This window comes from Salvelinus alpinus, chromosome 6, assembly GCF_045679555.1.
Source record: "Salvelinus alpinus chromosome 6, SLU_Salpinus.1, whole genome shotgun sequence".
NCBI classification, from domain to species: domain Eukaryota; kingdom Metazoa; phylum Chordata; class Actinopteri; order Salmoniformes; family Salmonidae; genus Salvelinus; species Salvelinus alpinus.
The window spans coordinates 74,308,518-74,331,769 of NC_092091.1; the positions used below are offsets into that span (position 1 = coordinate 74,308,518).

At 45.2% G+C, this 23,252-nt stretch overlaps 2 protein-coding genes and 1 long non-coding RNA gene across 4 annotated transcripts in view; 1 reads left to right on the top strand and 2 right to left on the bottom strand.

Annotated features, from left to right (window-relative positions):
* Window positions 1-23,252, bottom strand: part of LOC139579362 (C-type lectin domain family 4 member E-like) — a 295,157-nt gene that overhangs the window by 255,952 nt on the left and 15,953 nt on the right. The gene's annotated exons all lie outside the window — the stretch shown is intronic.
* On the bottom strand, window positions 1,101-8,373 carry LOC139579331 (fatty-acid amide hydrolase 2-A-like). Its single transcript, XM_071407895.1, has 11 exons — window positions 7,983-8,373; window positions 6,817-6,899; window positions 6,503-6,639; window positions 5,817-6,026; window positions 5,488-5,607; window positions 4,128-4,263; window positions 3,884-4,001; window positions 3,097-3,216; window positions 2,898-3,009; window positions 2,496-2,684; window positions 1,101-2,296 (listed from the first exon to the last, which is right to left on the bottom strand). The coding sequence occupies exons 1-11, from the start codon at window positions 8,172-8,174 to the stop codon at window positions 2,067-2,069; spliced, it is 1,647 nt and encodes a 548-aa protein (XP_071263996.1). The 5' UTR covers window positions 8,175-8,373; the 3' UTR covers window positions 1,101-2,066.
* LOC139577884 (uncharacterized) lies at window positions 11,304-14,419 on the top strand. Its single transcript, XR_011675458.1, has 4 exons — window positions 11,304-12,094; window positions 12,252-12,355; window positions 13,047-13,116; window positions 13,585-14,419. It is a non-coding gene; the product is annotated as an uncharacterized lncRNA (long non-coding RNA).

Sequence of the window (23,252 nt, forward strand, 5' to 3'; positions counted from 1 at the left end):
CAAGCTCATTTGAATAAAACATATTTTATTGCATATTTAACTGTTGTGATGTCAGTGGACATTATCCAATCAAAACAATGCTCTTTTGTATAGGCTGCATTTTTCCTTATCTTGGCACATAAAAACCTTAGGCTACAGGACAAAACAAAAGCACCATAGCTTCCACCAGGATGCAAAACATTACCTCACTGAGCATGACAAATTCCCCCGACCATCCACATCAGTTTGTAATGAGCACATGAAAGTCTGACAGCTCAAAGTGAAAGATAATTCTAATGCCGCGTTCATAACAACTGGGAACTCGGAAAATATACGAGGTCAAATCATGACGTCAGAAAATCGGAGCTCTAGAATGATTTTTACCCAGTCGGAGCTCGTTTGTTTCCTGAACCCGGCTGGTTTGAACGCAATGAGGTCCGAAGTCGGAGAATTACGAGTTCCCAGTTGTTTTGAAGGCGGCATAATTACACGGCCCTGAGTGATGACAGATTCTTACTACGGGACTGGTGTGTGCGTGGTGAATGAGGACATCATTGCGTGATTTCATTCTGAAGCGCAACACTCCAATCTGTGATGATTCAGTCACAGGAACGAACTTTTTCCCTAGCCACCGTGCTTCTACATCTGCATTGCTTTATGTTTGTTTTTTTTGGGCTGGGTTTCTGTATAGCACTTTGTGACATCGGCTGATGTAAAAAGGGCTTTATAAATACATTTGTTTGAAAATACAAACAAAATCTGAATCGACTAGCTCAGGTTCTCCATTTCTCTTTCATTCATAGATCTGAACAGCACACAACCTTTGCAATGACAACCGGACATTCTATGCTATTGATATAATGTCATTGGAGCATATACGCCCTCCGGTGGTCAAATTGAAGAAGACATTGTCAGCAGAAAAGATTCGCCTACATTCCTGAGATTGTGGATGGGTTTCCCGGATACAGATTAAGGCCAGTCTTGGATTTACAAGCATGCTCAATGGCTTAATCTGTGTCCGGGAAACCAGCCTGAAGTGTACCATTGCTGCTAGGGGGAAATATAATGGTCAGTTTCACAGAGAAAATGTCAAAAACACACTTAGGAAATACAATGTTGTCCTCGGTATAATGTACATTTTATTATAATATTTGTTCTGGCATAATTGTAGTAGGACAGTAACCATTAACATTTAATATGAAACATTATCACAAAGATATCCTTTCAAATGATCATAATATGCACATGTCTTTATACAGTAGATCACGTTAACCTTTTAACTTGTTGAAAAAGTGCCAGTCATTGAAGAGACGTGGTATATCACATCACCCATCAACGCCCGTCATTTTAACATGGACTACACCATAACACATTACATTCTCATAATACATTCTCTCTCCAATAAGGTTCCAACGTCTCTTTAGTTGTGGACAAATAGAGTGTACAGAGAGAAAACCTTATTGGACATTACACAAAAAAAAAAACCCTGACGCAACATATAGCTGTCGGACAGTCACAATTTGCATCCCAAATGGCACCCTATTCCCGATAGAGTGCACTACTTTTGACCAGGACCCATAGTAGTGCAATATGTAAGTAGTGCACTATGAAGGGAATAGGGCTCTGGTCAAAAGTAGTGCACTATGTGGGGAATAGGGCTCTGGTCAAATGTAGGGCACTATTTAGGGAATAGGGCTCTGGTTAAATGTAGGGCACTATGAAGGGAATAGGGCTCTGGTCAAATGTAGGGCACTATGTAGGGAATAGGGTTGTGGTCAAATGTAGTGTACTATATAGGGAGTCATTTGGGACACAAGCCAGGAACACACAACTACTGGACACATAAAGGCTCTTTGGACAAGCATAGGGCACTTTGTGACAAAGACACAACAGACATACTGTAGTGGACGAGTGACTCAGTAACCTGGCGAGAGTCTGTTGTTAAAGAACGAATGAGAAGGCTGGACGACTGACAGGACGGCATGTGCAAAGAGACCGTGTGAGTGTGTCTGCCTTTCTGTGTCAGTGCATACATTCCTCTGTCTTCTAGGACTTTCATTCATCTCAGAGTAAACGTCTCTGTATATTCACGATGTGGTCGTTGACGTCCCGCGTGGGGTATCTAGCCGGGTGGTGGCAGTGGCCATGCTCCCCGGGTCTCTCCAACCTCCGAAGGTCTTCTCCAGGAACACAGCGGTGGCCAGGGAGAGACGGTCCTGCTGCTTCCCCACTACCAGCTGCAGTCCCAAGGGTAAACCCTCCTCGCTCAGCCCCAACGGACACTGGGTCACCGGAAGACCCAGAATGTTAAAGATACCTGTGAGGGATGAGAGAAGGGTACCGTGTCAGAGCTGAGAAAAATGTTGACACCAAAAAAAAGTTTAGGAACTGTACTTCAGGCAATGGCTGTCATTTAGGGTTAGATATTGTCCTGACCAGGTAAAGCTCATACGAGGCTCTGCAAACTACTTCCTACCTTCCACCACTGACACCAAGCTAGCTAAAGCACCACTGACCAGTGTAGGAGAAGTTGAAGGGGGTGAAGAGGGGATGGTGGTGTTTGGGGGCGAGGTGAGGGTGAGAGGGGTAGAGCAGCACCCCGTCTGTTCCCAACAGTTCCTCCAGGTCTTTCTGGAGAGATTCCTTCTGCTGCAGGATGAACTGGGTGGGCTGGGCCCTCTGGAACATCTCTACCAGGACCAGACCTGAGGGGAGCTCTGGTTACGTCATTTACAGCAATGTGCCCCACATTCAAGAGCACCGAGTTTTAAGAAAAACAATATAACATTATACCCAGTTACAGACAACATGACATGGTTGATAAGGGAGAGGAGGATGAGGAGAGAAAAGGAGGGAGGAACAGAGAAGTAGGGGAGGCCTACTACATGTCCTTAAACCATCACACAACCATCACACACCTAGAGCAGCCACGGTGTGCTTAGAGAGTCCCACAGTCCACTTAGCCATCTCCCATAGAGGCCACACCTTCTTCCCATGGTCAGACATCAGCTCTGCAAACGATGTGGGCTGCTGTTGGACGAACAGGCATATAGACCATTAAGGCAATACTATACATTCAAGCACTCACCATGCACTCAGAGACAAGCAAAAACTCACCTTTCCATCCTTCCCCGGGGCTCCCATCATCGCACTCCAGATCTGGAAGGAGTATTTGAGCTGAGGAATCTTCAGCTGCTGAACTTTGACCCCCAGGTCTGCCTCCAGACGTTGAACCACCTGGGGAAGACATGATGACAACTAATTCTCTAATGTTCTCTCCCGCTCTTTATTTCCATCTTCTAATCTTCCTGTTTCTCCTGATTCAACCCTCTCCCTCATCTCTTACTCTCTCTCTACCTCCCTTTCTCTCAATCATTTTCTCTCTGCTCCTCCAACTCACACTCCTCTGAGCCAGGACTATCTGTTTGTCTACAGGAGATACCAGAGGAACTCTCCTGTCTCCCTCCCCTCCTCCCTCTCTCACCCTCCTCTGAGCCAGGACTATCTGTTTGTCTACAGGAGATACCAGAGGAACTCTCCTGTCTCCCTCCCCTCCTCCCTCTCTCACCCTCCTCTGAGCCAGGCCTAGCTGCTGGTCGACAGGAGATACCAGAGGAACTCTCCTGTCTCCCTCCCCTCCTCCCTCTCTCACCCTCCTCTGAGCCAGGACTAGCTGCTGGTCGACAGGAGATACCAGAGGAACTCTCCTGTCTCCCTCCCCTCCTCCCTCTCTCACCCTCCTCTGAGCCAGAACTAGCTGCTGGTCGACAGGAGACACCAGAGGAACTCTCCTGTCTCCCTCCCCTCCTCCCTCTCTCACCCTCCTCTGAGCCAGGACTAGCTGCTGGTCGACAGGAGACACCAGAGGAACTCTCCTGTCTCCCTCCCCTCCTCCCTCTCTCACCCTCCTCTGAGCCAGGACTAGCTGCTGGTCGACAGGAGACACCAGAGGAGAGCCTCCATCGTGAGGAACAGAGAAGAACCGTAATCTCTTCAGGTCCACCTCAGACGACAGAGACAACCTGCAGAGGGGGAGGGAGGGAGAGAGAATGAGGGGGAGACAGAGAGAGACAAGACGTGGTCATATCTGGGTGTTATTAACGTGCAGTCATTGTTTATCTGTGCATGTTGTTGTTGTCCCTCTGTACCTGTCAGCGTTGGCTCCTCCCATAACTCTGAGCATGGGCAGCAGGTCCTGGGCGTAGCGACACATTGGGCCTGTACACAGGAAACCAGGCTGCTGCCCCGAGGCCGGGGGGAACTGACCCACGTTAGACACTACACCTACAGACAGACAGAGAGAGGTCATTTATGGTCATGGTCATTTATGAGTTTATGAATCTTGGTTTCATCAGACCAGAGAATTTTGTTTCTCATGGTCTGATAGTCCTTTAGGTGCTTTTTTGCAAACTCCAAGCGGGCTGTCATGTACCTTTTACTGAGGAGTGGCTTCCGTCTGGCCACTCTACCATAAAGGCCTGATTGGTGGAGTGCTGCAGAGATGGTTGTCCTTCTAGAATGTTCTCCCATCTCCACAGAGGAACTCTGGAGTTCTGTAAGAGTGACCATCGCGTTCTTGGTCACATCCCTGACCAAGGCTTTTCTCCCCCAATTGCTCAGTTTGGCCGGGCGGCCAGCTCTAGGAAGAGTCTTGGTGGTTCCAAACTTCTTCAATTTAAGAATGATGGAGGCCACTGTGTTCTTGGGGACCTTCAATGCTGCAAAAAAATGCTGGTACCTTTCCCCAGATCTGTGCCTGGACACAATCCTGTCTCGGAGCTCTATGGACAATTCCTTTGACCTCATGGCTTGATTTTGGCTCTGACATGCACTGTCAACTGTCTGACCTCATATAGACAGGTGTGTCCCTTTACAAATCATGTCCAATCAATTTAATTTACTACAAGAGGACTCCAATCAAGTTGTAGAAACATCACAGGGATGATCAATGGAAACAGGATGCACCTGAGCTCAATTTTGAGTCGCATAGCAAAGAGGGTGAATACTGATGTAGTTTTTTAATACATTTGAAAACATTTCTAAAAATGCACTGTATTCACACACTTACCCCACCAGTCATGCCACCAGGGGTCTTTTCACAGTCCCCAAATCCACAACAAACTCAAGAAAGCCTACAGTATTATATAGATTATTCAATGGAACTCTGTAGACTGTGTGCCCTTTTTAAATGTATGTAGTTCTGTCCTTGAGCTGTTCTTGTCTATTAATGTTCTGTATTATGTAATGTTTCATGTTTTGTGTGGACCCCAGGAAGAGGAGCTGCTGCTTTCGCAACAGCTAATAGCAAATACTAAAATACACACACACCTGCAATTAAACACAACCAAACGCACGACTAGAAGGAACTGGCCCCGTTACATCCTACAGAGACAGCAGATTGGTGCGAGTGTCTCACACACACAGGATGTGTGTCTCTACAACGCGGGATAGATACAAACCTCCATGCACACAACACTCACACACAGGTGTCAGACTGGACGCCCTCACCTGATGTTGGCTTGTGGCCGAAGATGCCGTTGAAGAATGCTGGGATGCGAATACTGCCCCCAACATCTGAGCCAACCCCTATCACGGAACCACCGCCGCCCAAAATACTGCCCTCCCCTCCTGAGAGAGACAGACAGATAAAGGTCATACAAGATGGTAGAAACACTTGGAGTCACACTGACATACAACAATATATTGAAGGTTGACAGAAAAGGTATCATTCTATGATCTACTCCTACTCTATTCCTCCGTATTCCAAACATTCTGTTGCCATTCCATTGGATTCCATCCATTCTATTCCATTAGAGAATGACAGCGGTGTAACTAACCGGAGCTTCCCCCTGGTATTCTCTCCAGGTCGTATGGGTTGTTGGTGATTCCATACAGGTGGTTATGGGACTCAAGCCACATGCAGAGCTCACTACAGTTAGTCACCCCCAGAGGAATAGCCCCTGCCCTCTTCAGCAGAGCCACCGGCGGAGCGTCCGTTGCCGAAATCACCCCCCGCCGTGACACCAGCCCTGTGGAGTTAGGCATACCTGGGGAGAAGAGAGAGAGAGAGGGGCAGGAGAGGGAGAGAGATGGTAAATGGGGACAGTGAACAAGGCATTGGAACAAACAAGGCTTCTATTTCAACTGTAGTAGTTCAGTAGGTTTCCCATTTCAGCAGGTTTAGACCTTGAGAGTGAGGGAACGGCACAGAGACAGACTTTAACAACACACGTTGCATCAAGGACAACCAGTGGGGAAAGAACCCTGATTGCAGCACAGGCACAACTACAGGTCAGGGTATCGGCCATGTTGATCATATTATCCTCTCTATAAGTAGCATTAGTAATCTGCCCTGGACGCAAGACTCCATACTTCAACACCAAACGTTGCATCAAATATTGAAATACAACTGACAGCAGTACTGCTGCAGGTCAGGGACCCTAATTACCAGAGTACCAGGCTACATAGAAATATAGTGACTCTGTTCTAATCATCATTAGAAGAAGTAGCATTAGCAGCCTACCCTGGAGGGAGAAGGCCTCTTTGACAGTGAACGGGACACCCAGTAGAGGAAGCCTGTCCTCCAGAACATCCTCTCCTCCTGTCTCCTCCTCGATCAGCTTATCCACCTGGGCTGCCTCCTGCAGGGCCAAGGAAAACCTGAGAGAGATGGGTGGAGAGATGCAGGGAGAAAGAGAGAGAGAGAGCGGTGGTAGGAGGGACGGACAGAGAATAGGAGGTAAGAGATAAAGGGAGGACGGGAGTGTGGCTTGACTTGAAATGCACACTGAAAGTAGGTGTCCTCTATCTCCCACACACACACACAGTCTCTCTCACCTGTCCTTGACCATGGCATTGATGAGAGGGTTAATCTCTTGGATGCGGTCTATGTAGGTCTGTACCACCTCCACACTGGTTACCTGAGAGAACAGGGGCAATTATATAAATTACAGTCTGATTCATCAAGATATGCTCTGTGCCCCAAATGCCACCCTATTCCCTGTTAGTGCACTCCCTTTGACCAGAAGTAGTGCATTACATAGGGAATAGGGTGCCATTTGGGATACAACATGATCAATCCAAAAAAGAAATGAGAAGCACAACCGTGAATATTTAGGATGAATATGTCTATTCTCATACGCTGTAAAAAGTTATTCTGAGAGAGTACAATTGGCAGGATGTTTAGTGATATTTTCCAGATGTTCAAAGCGCTGTAACATTACATAGCAGAGAGAGAACGGGAGTAGGGGAAAGATTTCCTATTGTTTCTGTCTCTATCCCAAAATAGCACACTATTCCCTTTATAGTGCACTACTTTCAACCAGAACCCTATGGGTCTTGGTCAAAAGTAGTGCACTATATAGGTCACCAGTTGCCATTTGGGATGTACCGTCCTCTGACTACAGTGACCTTTGTGCAGGTGAAGTAAAGTCCCCTCCGGTGGCTCTACGTGGCCCCCTGCCACTATTGTTTACGTTCTGGAAGTAAATCCCTCTTAACAGGGAGCCCGGCTCAACCACCAAAGCCACACAAATCTGTGTCCCTACTGGTACCTTATTATGTAGTGCACTGCTTTTGAACAGAGCCCTGTAAAGAATAGGGACCCAAACTACGGTATATCCTCTGGGATGTGACAGGATGTGTTGGAAAACACAACCAACTTGAATGTATTTTATATGAAATGCTAATTCAATAGGCTACTTTATTCAAGTAGGCCCAGAGTAATACAAGTGCTATTAGGTACGAAGCACAGTAAACTACTATGTCAGTAAACTACTGTCGTGAGTTATTACTAGCCTACATATCCCAGCATTCGTCAGTGCCACCGAGTCACCTTGCAGAAGCTTTCTCTTCCCTAAACAATCCCGAGCTGCGATGCATAATAAAACAAGCAACTGGCAGTTCTTCATTTATCCCGGCCATATCTATATGAATACACGTTATGTCACGATCTACCGGGTGGCATTTAACTACCTAACAACACTTTAATAAAGTTCACCTGCCTCTCTCCGTCGAATCATGCGGGCGAGCCGCATCGCGGGGACCTTCAACAGTGGGTTGGTGATTGGTGGGAGCCTCCTCACGGACCTGTCCGCTCCCCGCCGCTGAGAGAGCAGCTGGAAGACGGCAAACAGCATCCCGACCGCTCCCCGCAGCATCGAGGCCAGGAACCGTTCGAACCATGTCAGAGCCATTACTACCGATAGCGGAAGACTAGCTATTTCGACATGAGATTTCGGGTGCCAGAAATTGCCGTACTAGTAAAAAAGATCCACTGCTCAGTCTCTATCCACTCTCCCAGAATGCAACGGGGGTGCTGTAATAAAATGAACCTCTGCCTCTGCTAGCTGCAGGTGTTATGTCAGACGCTCTGTTTCTTGTATGAAAGTTAGCCGGAACTTCCGTAGGGGACCCCATACAATCAGATATGTTATATCACCTTTACGGAAGAAAGACTGCGGTCAGAGTGCAGTATAACTACAGTATGCAGAAAACATTTTTTTTACTGCAGTAATTTTGCAGTTTAACTGTAATTAGAGTGCAGTATAACTGCAGTTCAACAGCAGTACAATGCAGTTATTCTACAATTACTGCGTCCAAAATACCACAGTCGACTGCAGTTATTGCACTTTTCAAAACTGCTATCTTTTTGTTGTCAGTGCACAATCACAATGAAAACGGTCTTATCTGCTGAAACTGCACAGTGATACAATTACATTACATTGTTGTCATACAGTTTATTGTAGCTGCAACAGCTGTCATTGCAGTGTCGTTATTCCGTTTACCGCCACTAGATGGAAGCAAACATCTCAGTCCAACGCTTCAGCTTCCTCCATTCTGACCCGCAGAGACAGTACACACACACAAAACACCGCACACACGCACCATTTAGGATTTTAGACTGGTTTTTAACACCTTTCATTTGAAGGCCTACCTGTCAAACATGCAGTAGGAAGGAATAGGCTGCTCAAAATACAGTTATTAATTTGTGGAATTGTCTAAAGTTAAAAAAAAACAACATTATATTATGCTTTGGTCTTGATCTTTACTGATGAGTGAGCTGCCTGTAATGGTTATCAAGCACCAATAGCAATCTCTCATTAGCCTGCACATCTTGATTGATAGACAAACCATCCAATAGAGAGGTTATAGGTTATAGGTAATAATAATAATTTATAGAAATCTGGAAACACTGGAGAGTTACTTTAACATACACCTGGCATGCTTTTTTCATTCAAATACCTTACTTTTCGCTCAAAAAGATAATTTGAATGTCTTCACGGAAGTAGACAGTTTTTACCCAATCGCTACAGCCAGTGCCTCAAAGAACCGCTGCCGACAACAAATACTTAGAACGTTTGCTGTAGTAGCAGATATGAACAAGGTAAAGTTTGACAGAGGTGAGATGGAGGAGAGGATTGAGGATATCGATGTCAGTGCAGACACCCTGAGAGACGGTGAGACCAGCACCAAGAGAGAAGAGACAGCAGACACTGTTACAAATAATTGACCAACCAACAAGTCTCTCTTATTTGTCTACAGAACCTGAGAGCTCAGGGAACAGACCCTTCCTAGTTGCTGCAGTGTGTCTGGGGCTGCTGTGTGTTCTACTGGCTGGGATCATAGGCCTGTCTGTCTACTGTGAGTATAAGGCCCTCATTACATTCACTAGACTTGATGCTGTGTGTTTTCGCCTACTGGCTGGGATCATAGGCCTGTCTGTCTACTGTGAGTATAAGGCCCTCATTACATTCACTAGACTTGATGCTGTGTGTTCTCCTACTGGCTGGGATCATAGGCCTGTCTGTCTACTGTGAGTATAAGGCCCTCATTACATTCACTAGACTTGATTATGTGTGTTCTCCTACTGGCTGGGATCATAGGCCTGTCTGTCTACTGTGAGTATAAGGCCCTCATTACATTCACTAGACTTGATGCTGTGTGTTCTCCTACTGGCTGGGATCATAGGCCTGTCTGTCTACTGTGAGTATAAGGCCCTCATTACATTCACTAGACTTGTTGCTGTGTGTTCTCCTATTGGCTGGGATCATAGACCTGTCTGTCTACTGTGAGTATAAGGCCCTCATTACATTCACTAGACTTGATGCTGTGTGTTCTCCTACTGGCTGGGATCATAGGCCTGTCTGTCTACTGTGAGTATAAGGCCCTCATTACATTCACTAGACTTGATGCTGTGTGTTCTCCTACTGGCTGGGATCATAGGCCTGTCTGTCTACTGTGAGTATAAGGCCCTCATTACATTCACTAGACTTGATGCTGTGTGTTCTCCTACTGGCTGGGATCATAGGCCTGTCTGTCTACTGTGAGGATAAGGCCCTCATTACATTCACTAGACTTGATGCTGTGTGTTCTCCTACTGGCTGGGATCATAGGCCTGTCTGTCTACTGTGAGTATAAGGCCCTCATTACATTCACTAGACTTGATGCTGTGTGTTCTCCTACTGGCTGGGATCATAGGCCTGTCTGTCTACTGTGAGTATAAGGTCCTCATTACATTCACTACACTTGATGCTGTGTGTTCTCCTACTGGCTGGGATCATAGGCCTGTCTGTCTACTGTTAGTATAAGGCCCTCATTACATTCAGTAGACTTGATGCTGTGTGTTCTCCTACTGGCTGGGATCATAGGCCTGTCTGTCTACTGTGAGTATAAGGCCCTCATTACATTCACTAGACTTGATGCTGTGTGTTCTCCTACTGGCTGGGATCATAGGCCTGTCTGTCTACTGTGAGTATAAGGCCCTCATTACATTCACTAGACTTGTTGCTGTTTGTTCTCCTACTGGCTGGTATCATAGGCCTGTCTGTCTACTGTGAGTATAAGGCCCTCATTACATTCACTAGACTTGTTGCTGTGTGTTCTCCTACTGGCTGGGATCATAGGCCTGTCTGTCTAGTGTGAGTATAAGGCCCTCATTACATTCACTAGACTTGATGCTGTGTGTTCTCCTACTGGCTGGGATCATAGGCCTGTCTGTCTACTGTGAGTATAAGGCCCTCATTACATTCACTAGACTTGATGCTGTGTGTTCTCCTACTGGCTGGGATCATAGGCCTGTCTGTCTAGTGTGAGTATAAGGCCCTCATTACATTCAATAGACTTGATGCTGTGTGTTCTCCTACTGGCTGGGATCATAGGCCTGTCTGTCTACTGTGAGTATAAGGCCCTCATTACATTCACTAGACTTGATGCTGTGTGTTCTCCTACTGGCTGGGATCATAGGCCTGTCTGTCTACTGTGAGTATAAGGCCCTCATTACATTCACTAGACTTGATGCTGTGTGTTCTCCTACTGTGTGGGATCATAGGCCTGTCTGTCTACTGTGAGTATAAGGCCCTCATTACATTCACTAGACTTGATGCTGTGTGTTCTCCTACTGGCTGGGATCATAGGCCTGTCTGTCTACTGTGAGTATAAGGCTCTCATTACATTCACTAGACTTGATGCTGTGTGTTCTCCTACTGGCTGGGATCATAGGCCTGTCTGTCTACTGTGAGTATAAGGCTCTCATTACATTCACTAGACTTGATGCTGTGCCGTCTTCTTCACAGGTCACCAGATGTTCTACTTTTCTATTTACATCTTGGCCTTACCTTTGGATGTCGCTTGGCAACGTGACATTCTTCCTGCGCTCATAGTTACTGTAAACATTATAGTTATTGTTCTTACTATTTTAGCAGTTCTGATGTTATCTAATTTAGTGAGCAACTTCTCTTTTTTAGTTGTTGCAGATAATGAGGTCTTAACGAGATTCATAGTTTATGAAAACAAATGTACTGAAGAGAGAGAGCAACTACAGACTGAGAGAAATGTTCTCAGTGGGAGGATAGTAAATCTACAGCACTAAATGATCGTGTCATTAATCACACAGGCCCGAGCATGTGTCTGTATTCGGTCATTAAGTGTACAGTGTAAGAAGTTGGACGTCAATTCATGTTTTCATCTTTCACAACAACCCTGTCCTGAAACCTGTCACAAGTTTGAATCCATTTAGTACTTCCTGTCTACTGAGACTAAAACCTGGGAGGAGAGCAGAGAGGACTGTCTGAAGAGAGGAACAGACCTGGTGATCAAAAACAGCGATAAGGAACAGGTAAGAGAGAGAGAGAGAGAGAGAGAGAGAGAGAGAGAGAGAGAGAGAGAGAGAGAGAGAGAGAGAGAGAGAGAGAGAGAGAGAGATGATATGAGTGTGCAGGGGTTAGATATAATCAAACAGAATACGTATATATGTTTATCTTTTTCAAAAACAGAAAATTATCTTCAACCTCAACAAGAGTGTCTGGATTGGTCTGACTGACTCTGTTACTGAGGGGACCTGGAGATGGGTGGACGGTATCCCACTGACCACCACAAGGTAATACACTACTGCTCTAATAACACTAACCACAGTGTAGGTCCTCCATTCCCAACTGGTGGACCAACACTGACCACAGAGTAAGATCATAAAGAGCAGAGAGGAACAGGTAAAAGAGAGAGAATACATTTTAGTAGATGCTCTTATCCAGAACGACTTACAGGAGCAATTAGGGATAAGTGCCTTGCTCAAGGACACACCAATAGATTTTTCACCTTGTCGGCTCAGGGATTCAAACCAACAACCTTTAGGTTACTGGCCCAACACACTTATCCGCTAGGCTAACTGCCACAGACATTGTATTGAATATGCATTATAAAGGTTTTTTATCATTTCAGCCAGTAGCTTTGAAGGTAGCGCTCACTAGCCAAAACAGGTCCCCAAAATGTGGTATCCATTTCGTATGATATGGACCTGAATATATAGATTTTTCTGTGTAATTCCACCTTAGATTTCCTCCTGTATATATAGTTCCTTAAACAGCAGTGCAGAGAAAGTACCAGGCTGCGTTTACACAGGCAGCCCACTTCTGATTATTTTCCACTAATTGGTATTTGACCAATTAGATCAGATATTTTGCCACTTATTGGGCAAAACATCAGAATTGGGCTGCCTGTGTAAAAGTTGCCAGAGAAGCCTATTTATCATAGATCCAATGAATTGCCCTGAGATGTAAGAAATATACCCACAGTTCTCCACTCCACCAATGTTACTGCGGGAACCTGGAAATGGGTGGACTGCACCCCACTGACCACCCCAAGGTAAGAGACTACTGCTCTAGAATAACACTGACCACCCCAAGGTAAGAGACTACTGCTCTATAATAACACTGATCAAAACCATGTATCTGATGCTGTCTGGACAATATACTATATTCTCTCTCTCTCTCTCTCTCTCTCTCTCTCTCTCTCTCTCTCTCTCTCTCTCTCTCTCTCTCTCTCTCTCTCTCTCTCTCTCTCTCTCTCTCTCTCTCTCTCTCTCTCTCTCTCTCTCTCTCTCTCTCTCTCTCTCTCTCTCTCTCTCTCTCTCTCTCTCTCTCTCTCTCTCTCTCTCTCTCTCTCTCTCTCTCTCTCTCTCTCTCTCTCTCTCTCTCTCACACACCAAACCCTACATGGACTAGCCCACACCAGTCCTTCATGGGGTTGATGTGGGCAAGCCTGTGCTTGGCTTGGTGGGCTAGCACCTGCTGGGCTGGTGTGCGGTTCTCATTCCCCCCTTCTGACACCCAGGTGGCGACATGCATCTCTATGTGAATAGGAGATATATCAGCTTGGATGTCGACCCACTACCTCAAGTTCAACCTCGACAAGACAGAGCTGCTTTTCCTCCCAGGGAAGGCCTGCCCTCTCCAAGACCTGTCCATCACGGTTGACAACTCCACGGTGTCCCCCTCCCAGCGTGTACTACAACATCCATAGAATAAGACCTTTTCTCACACAGGAAGCGGTGCAGGTCCTAATCCAGGTGATTATCATATCCCGTCTGGATTACTGCAGCCCTTTTGTTGGCTGGGCTCCCGCTGCTTGTGCCATCAAACCCCTGCAACTTCTCCAGAATGCCGCAGCCCACCTGGTGTTCAACCTTCCTAAGTTCTCCCATGTCACCCCGCTCCTCCACACACTCCACTGGCTTCCAGTTGAAGATCACATCCACTACAAGACCATGGTGCTTACCTACGGAGTAGCGAGAGGAACTGCTCATCCCTACCTTCAGGTTATGCTCAAACCCTACACCCCAACCCGAGCAATCTGTTCTGCCACCTCTGGTCTCTTGGCCCTCCCACCACTACAGCAGTTCAGCTCCTGCTCAGTGCTGTCAAAGCTCTTCTCTGTACTGACACCACCATGGTGGAACCTGATGCTAGGACAGTAGAGTCCCTGTCCATCTTCCGAAAACGTATGAAACCCTATCTCATCAGAGTATTGTAGCACTTTCCTGCAGTCAAATTATTTAGTTGTAGATATTTTTCATGATTTCATAATTCATTTTTTCTTCCGTGATGTATATAAAGTGTAATATTGGGATGTAAACTCAAAATGGAATACATTTCAACTCTATATTTGACATGTTACAGTTGTCTTACTTTTTGTGAGCCCATAACCATGTGTGTGAGGTGTATACTTTTGTTTCAAAGGAGATTTCTTTCAAACAATCAAGAAACACTGTGACCCTGATTTAGCCCACTGCAGTAGAATGTTAAACAAGACATCTTGTCTTACACACACCCCTCCCCCCTACTTTGCACTGACTGTGATATGCGGTTGTCTCACTTCGCTATCTTAAGATGATTGCACTAACTCAAAGTTTATCTGGATAAAATGACTAAAATGTCAAATGTAAATGTGCAGAAAGGTGAAAGGAAGGGGGAGGTTTGGAAATTTGGAGCTGTTTATGTGACATTTAGCCTTTGTTGTCCACTTCCCCTCTATGATCTATATCTTCCTGGTATGATAGTGTTCTGTCCATCATCACAAATAGCAAGTGCCAGACTGGACTCACTGGACAGCTCTCATACAGAGATAGTGGTAGACTATGGAGATGTCTGGGGCCACTGTTTATATCAATGAAGATGTTAGAGGAATACAGTGTGTTTAAGGGGACCAGTTTCACAATGGAGCCGACATCTATGTAAATGAAGAGCCTAACTATGAAAATGACTGGAGAAACAAGACTGAGGATGCAGTGACCCAAGGGACCACACCACAACTTGAACACTCAGGTAAGGTACACAGACAGACACACTCGCGCACATGCACACGCACACGCATACACACACACAGTCTTGCACAGTTAACCACTTTGTGGGGACACACAATTCAGTCCCATTCAAAATCCTATTTTTCCTAAACCCTAAACCCAACCCTCTTAACCCATACTCTTACCCTAACCCTAACATTAACCATAACCCTCACCTTAACCCAAAAATCTAACCTTAACCTTAACCCTAAACCTAACCCTAGCTCCTAACCCTAACCCTAAAATGAACCCTAGCTCCTAACCCGAACACTAATTCTAACCTTAACCTCCCCACTAACCTCCCCACAAGAATAGGAAACAAACAAAAATTGACTGGTCAATTTTTGTTTGTTTCCTATTCTTGTGGGGACTTCTGGTTAAACACACGCACACACACACACACACACACACACACACACACACACACACACACACACACACACACACACACACACACACACACACACACACACACACACACACACACACACACACACACACACACACACACACACACACACACACACACACACACACACACACACACACTTTTTATGCGTCCACAGAGCATGATAGCACAGGAAAGAGACCCTTCCTAGTTGCTGCAGTGTGTCTGGGGCTGCTGTGTGTTCTACTGGCCGGGATAACCGGCCTGTCTGTCCACTGTAAGTCTTAAGTGATCATTTGTACAAATCACCAGCAGGTCTGTGATTATCTCCTTTTCCTAAACTTTTATGTTGTTGTGACAGATGATGGGGTCTCTAAGAGCTTCTTAGTCTATAAGACCAACTCATCTGCAGAGAGAGACCAGCTACAGACCAGTTACAGCAACCTGACTACTGAGAGAGACCAGTTACAGACCAGCTACAACAACCTGAATAATGAGAGAGACCAGCTTCAGACCAGTTACAACACCCTGACTAAAGAGCGAGACCAGCTACAGACCAGCTACAACAACCTGACTACTGAGAGAGACCAGCTTCAGACCAGTTACAACACCCTGACTAAAGAGAGACCAGCTACAGACCAGCTACAACAACCTGAATACTGAGATACCAGCTACAGACCAGTAACAACACCCTGACTAAAGAGAGAGACCAGTTACAGGCCAGCTACAACAACCTGAATAAAGAGAGAGACCAGCTACAGACCAGTAACAACACCCTGACTAAAGAGAGAGACCAGCTACAGACCAGTTGCAACACCCTGACTACAGAGAGATACCAGATACAGACCAGTTACAACACCCTGACTAAAGAGAGAGACCAGCTACAGACCAGTAACAACACCCTGACTAAAGAGAGAGACCAGCTACAGAACAGTTACAACACCCTGAGAGAGACCAGCTATTTTTTTAGGAGCCTCGTATACAATGGGTGAAAGTAATCCGGAATGGTCTGGTACAGAGTACCAGCCAAATAAATAGCGGGGATACGCCATACTAAAAGAACATGAGCCTATCACAATAATTAAAACATAGATTCCAAGAAAACTACACTATTTATTTATCCTTACCGCATGTAAACTGCATTAAAATTCAGCAAACAGACACTCCAAAATTATTTGTAATCCAACAGTAACACAGACATCTTGCCAAGGCAGAGACGTGTGGTCGAGACCGAGACGCGCGTGGACAGAGGTGTACACATTAATTCATTTCAGGACTTGTGTAGGCCTAACAAATGACTATCACTGAATATCATTCAGAACACTGTTTGGTGTTTTGTAACTGACGTCTCTTTGTATTTATCAACTGGCACTGTATGGATGCAGGAAATATTTTAGTAGAGTAGCCTAGTTGGAATAGTAGGCTAAATGAAGTCTGGACACTGACTGTAGGCCTCACATGTAGCCTTTTATAATATTAACTGTAGTCTGGACACTGACTCACATGTAGCCTTTTATAATATTAACTGAAGTCTGGACACTGACTGTAGGCCTCACATGTAGCCTTTTAATATTAACTGAAGTCTGGACACTGACTGTAGGCCTCACATGTAGCCTTTTATAATATTAACTGAAGTCTGGACACTGACTGTAGGCCTCACATGTAGCCTTTTAATATTAACTGAAGTCTGGACACTGACTGTAGGCCTCACATGTAGCCTTTTAATATTAACTGAAGTCTGGACACTGACTGTAGGCCTCACATGTAGCCTTTTAATATTAACTGAAGTCTGGACACTGACTGTAGGCCTCACATGTAGCCTTTTAATATTAACTGAAGTCTGGACACTGACTGTAGGCCTCACATGTAGCCTTTTAATATTAACTGAAGTCTGGACACTGACTGTAAGCCTCACATGTAGCCTTTTAATATTAACTGAAGTCTGGACACTGACTGTAGGCCTCACATGTAGCCTTTTAATATTAACTGTAGTCTGGACACTGACTGTAGGCCTCACATGTAGCCTTTTATAATATTAACTGAAGTCTGGACACTGACTGTAGGCCTCACATGTAGCCTTTTATAATATTAACTGTAGTCTGGACACTGAGTGTAGGCCTCACATGTAGCCTTTTATAATATTAACTGTAGTCTGGACACTGACTGTAGGCCTCACATGTAGCCTTTTAATATTAACTGAAGTCTGGACACTGACTGTAGGCCTCACATGTAGCCTTTTAATATTAACTGTAGTCTGGACACTGACTGTAGGCCTCACATGTAGCCTTTTAATATAAACTCTAGTCTGGACACTGACTGTAGGCCTCACATGTAGCCTTTTAATATTAACTGAAGTCTGGACACTGACTGTAGGCCTCACATGTAGCCTTTTTATATTAACTGAAGTCTGGACACTGACTGTAGGCCTCACATGTAGCCTTTTATAATATTAACTGTAGTCTGGACACTGACTGTAGGCCTCACATGTAGCCTTTTAATATTAACTGAAGTCTGGACACTGACTGTAGGCCTCACATGTAGCCTTTTAATATTAACTGAAGTCTGGACACTGACTGTAGGCCTCACATGTAGCCTTTTAAAATATTAACTGAAGTCTGGACACTGACTGTAGGCCTCACATGTAGCCTTTTATAATATTAACTGAAGTCTGGACACTGACTGTAGGCCTCACATGTAGCCTTTTAATATTAACTGAAGTCTGGACACTGACTGTAGGCCTCACATGTAGCCTTTTATAATATTAACTGAAGTCTGGACACTGACTGTAGGCCTCACATGTAGCCTTTTATAATATTAACTGTAGTCTGGACACTGACTGTAGGCCTCACATGTAGCCTTTTATAATATTAACTGAAGTCTGGACACTGACTGTAGGCCTCACATGTAGCCTTTTATAATATTAACTGTAGTCTGGACACTGACTGTAGGCCTCACATGTAGCCTTTTAATATTAACTGAAGTCTGGACACTGACTGTAAGCCTCACATGTAGCCTTTTAATATTAACTGAAGTCTGGACACTGACTGTAGGCCTCACATGTAGCCTTTTAATATTAACTGAAGTCTGGACACTGACTGTAGGCCTCACATGTAGCCTTTTAATATTAACTGAAGTCTGGACACTGACTGTAGGCCTCACATGTAGCCTTTTATAATATTAACTGAAGTCTGGACACTGACTGTAGGCCTCACATGTAGCCTTTTAATATTAACTGTAGTCTGGACACTGACTGTAGGCCTCACATGTAGCCTTTTATAATATTAACTGAAGTCTGGACACTGACTGTAGGCCTCACATGTAGCCTTTTATAATATTAACTGAAGTCTGGACACTGACTGTAGGCCTCACATGTAGCCTTTTATAATATTAACTGAAGTCTGGACACTGACTGTAGGCCTCACATGTAGCCTTTTAATATTAACTGAAGTCTGGACACTGACTGTAGGCCTCACATGTTGCCTTATAACATTAACTTCTGCAGAATTAAGTGTTCTTCACAGCAAAAAGTATAGATCAAATGTTATTTTTTTCTCTGGAATATTTATTTTAGCATCTTGAGAGAATGCTTATACATGCTTTGGGACCTGTTGTGTACACTAAACGTGCAATTTCTTTCAGCAACATTTCATTTTCAACCACATAAAATATGTATCCATGATGAACTGATATACTATCGGAAAGCTGCATGTATCTAATTATAGACAAGTTGACTAACAAAATGTATCTAATTTATGTTACACTCTAGAACATCAATGACAGAAGAGAAGCTGCATGTATCTAATTAGAGACAAGTTGACTAACACATTGCCTACCATGTTGGAAATAATGACATCTAAATGAGGCTTAAAAATATATAATTTTTTCGTACCACCTGTCGTTGCACCGTCCCTGAGTAAGGTGAGCAGTTAGCCTATGCATGAGCCTTTTGAAGTAATTGTTTGACAATAAGATGAAAACATGACTGGTTGTTGTTTATGCCACGTTAATAGGCAGTCAAATACAGTTGAAAAGTTAAACGACAAATATTTACTATTAGGCCCATAGAGATCCTATTCAATTAATATGGATTCTAATTCTAGATATAGTTCTATCTTTAGGCCAATAAAAGGCGGTCGCCGGAATAAATTAAATCACTAGTGAATTTTTTTTTAGAGAAGGCACCACTGCCCAGCATGAGAACTCAACACATTGTTTAGATGGATGGCCATATACACTCAGTGGCCAGTTTATTAGGTGGACCACCTTGTTCCTGTAAATAGTTCGAGTCAGGTGGTCATGGGTTGCTATATAAAGCAGGCAGACAGGCATCAAGGCATTCAGTTACTGTTAGACTGAACGTTAGAATGGGTAAAACAAGAGACCTAAACGACTTTGAGCGTGGTATGATGGTCAGTGCCAGGTGCTGTTTCCAGTATCTCAGTAACGGCCGGCCAACTGTGTGACAAACTAAAAATATCCAAACAGCGGAAGTCCTGTGGGCGAAAACAGCTTGTTGATGAGAAAGGTCGAAAGAGATTGGCAAGAATCGTGCAAGCTAACACGAGGCCCACAAACAGGCAAATAATGGCGCATTGCAACAGTAGTGTGCGGAACAGTATTTCAGAATGCACAACTCGTCGGTCCTTGTCATGGATGGACTATTGTAGCACACGACCACACCAGGTTCCACTCATATTAGTGAAAAACAAGAAGAAGCGGCTTCAGTGGGCACACGATCACCAACACTGGACAATGGAGGAGTGGAAAAACATTGCCTGGTCCGACGAATTCCAGTTCATGCGTCATGCTGATGACAGTGTCAGAACTTGGCGTTAACAGCATGAGTCCATGACCCCATCCTGCCTGGTGTCAACGGTACAGGCTGGTGGCGGTGTTGTAATGGTGTGGGGAATGTTTTTCTAGCACACGATATGCCATTTAAAACCAATTGATTGACATTTGAACGCCGTAGCATACTTGTAGCGCACGCTAACCACATTCCGTACAAATGTGCCCAACTGCGACATTCAAACAAGTCAAAATCTGGTGTGTGAACTACGTTTCTATTCAAGCGTTGATTGACATGGTAATGGCTCTATAGTATTGGAGAAAAGTTGAAAAAACGGACCCCTCTGACGCTGTACGTTACATTGTGACATGTCGTGGCGTAACGTACAGCGCGCGTTAAGCAACTAATTCTGTCTTACAGCCTCTCTCCACCAGGTGTAGCACTTCTCTCACCGTTTCAAAACAAGAAAGAGACAGGGACAGGGAAAGGGGGGGATAAATAGTCATTTTTTGCGTCATCACTGCAAGATATCATGACGTTGTTTACTTCTGAAGATCACTTTTGCACCGTCCTAAAAACCCGATTCAAATTCGACACAAACCTTCAAATAGGTATGTAATGACACATTATATAAACTCTTTATAGTGTTTAATTTACATTTTAGAGGCGATAAGTTGGACAGATCGAGTGAAAAAAGCCGTATCCCCACACGACATCTCTCCTTCTCACTATCATGTAATAGGTTTAGCTTCCCCACCCGCCATTTTTAAAAAGACCCGACGGAGCTCATTGCCTTCTTGAATCATGCAGAGATTGGTGTCATGAAGGGCTCGTCATTGATTTTGTTGGAAAGGGGAGAAATTGTGCTTTACAATGGTATTGATATTACAGTTGATCTGGAAGTATTACATTTTTGGGCTCTAAAATTAGGTCATTTGTACGGACCAGCGCGATGTACAAAAGTGAGTTAGTTTACGTTAGCTGTTCTGGAGGAAAAGGGGGGTCTGACCCGGTACTAGATAGGTGTACCTAATAAACTGTCCACTGAGTGTATATGTATCTCACAGAAGAGAGACACACCTTCTCACAGAAGAGAGCCACACCTTCTCACAGAAGAGAGCCACACCTTCTCACAAAAGAGCGACACACCTCACAGAAGAGCCACACCTTCTCACAGAAGGTAAACGTCGCTGGAGACCCCGGACTGTGGACCGTCGCTGGAGACCCCGGACTGTGGACCGTCGCTGGAGGCTCCGGACTGGAGATCGCCGCTGGAGGCTCCGGACTGGAGATCGTCGCTGGAGGCTCCGGACTGGGGATCGTCGCTGGAGGGCTCCGGACTGGGGATCGTCGTTGGAGGTTCCGGACTATGGACCGTCGTTGGAGGTTCCGAACTGTGGCCCATCGTAGGAGGCTCCGGACTGTGTCCCGTCGTTGGAGGTTCCGGACTGTGTCCCGTCGTTGGAGGTTCCGAACTGTGGCCCATCGTAGGAGGCTCTGGACTGGGTACTGTCGCCGGAAACTCTGGACTGGGTACCCATTCTAGCCCGGCAACTGCGAGGAGCTGGAATAGAGCGCACCGGGCTATAAATGCGAACTGGAGATACCGTGCGCATCTCTGCATAACACGGTGCCTGACCAGTTACACGCTCCCCACGGTAAGCATGAGGAGTTGGCTCAGGTCTCCAACCTGACTCAGCCAATCTCCTCGTGGGCCCCCACCCAAAAAATTATTGGGGCTGCCTCTCGGGCTTCCTTGCTAAATCAAATCAAATGTATTTATATAGCCCTTCGTACATCAGCTGATATCTCAAAGTGCTTTACAGAAACCCAGCCTAAAACCCCAAACAGCAAGCAAAGTGTCACGATCGTCGTATTGTGGAAGAGAGGAGGACCAAGGCGCAGCGTGATAACAATACATCTTCTTTTATTGAAGACGAAAACGAAACAAAGAACACTGACAAACAACAAACAAACGTGAAGCTATAAAACGACAGTGCAGACACAAGCAACTAACGTATAGACATTTTACATTTACATTTTAGTCATTTAGCAGACGCTCTTATCCAGAGCGACTTACAGTAGAGTGCATACATTTTATTACATTTGTTTTACATACTGAGACAAGGATATCCCTACCGGCCAAACCCTCCCTACCGGCCAAACCCTCCCTAACCCGGACGACGCTATGCCAATTGTGCGTCGCCTCACGGACCTCCCGGTTGCGGCCGGCTGCGACAGAGCCTGGGCGCGAACCCAGCCCGGGCGCGAACCCAGAGACTCTGGTGGCGCAGCTAGCACTGCGATGCAGTGCCCTAGACCACTGCGCCACCCGGGAGGCAGGTGTTAGACATAGACAATCACCCACGAACTACCTAATGAATATGGCTGCCTAAATATGGTTCCCAATCAGAGACAACGATAGACAGCTGTCTCTAATTGAGAACCAATCTAGGCAACCATAGACATACATACACCTAGACTAGACACTTTAACCAACTAAGCCACAGCACCCATAAACATACAAAAACCCCTCAACAATACAAAACACATACTCCCCCATGTCACACCCTGACCTAACTAAAATAATAAAGAAAACAAAGATAACTAAGGCCAGTGCGTGACACAATGCAGGTGTAGAAGCACGGTGGCTAGGAAAAACTCCCTAGAAAGGCCAAAACCTAGGAAGAAACCTAGAGAGGAACCAGGCTATGAGGGGTGGCCAGTCCTCTTCTGGCTGTGCCGGGTGGAGATTATAACAGAACATGGCCAAGATGTTCAAATGTTCATAAATGGCCAGCATGGTCAAATAATAATAATCACAGTAGTTGTCGAGGGTGCAGCAAGTCAGCACCTCAGGAGTGCTGATCATTAAGTGTATCTCTACCGCCAAACAAACGTGAAGCTATACACTATAGTGCTGATAGGCAACTACACATAGACAATAATCAACAAACACCAAAGGGAAAATGGCAACCTAAATA

What these genes read in the sequence shown, in the direction of transcription:
- LOC139579331 (XM_071407895.1), bottom strand. Translation starts at nt 8,174, where the DNA reads ATGGCTCTGACATGGTTCGAACGGTTCCTGGCCTCGATGCTGCGGGGA. An exon ending in AGAGGCCTTCTCCCTCCAGG is followed by an intron (nt 6,027 to 6,502) that starts GTAGGCTGCTAA and finishes TCTTCTCCCCAG; the next exon opens with GTATGCCTAACTCCACAGGG. An exon ending in CTTCAACTTCTCCTACACTG is followed by an intron (nt 2,297 to 2,495) that starts GTCAGTGGTGCT and finishes CATCCCTCACAG; the next exon opens with GTATCTTTAACATTCTGGGT.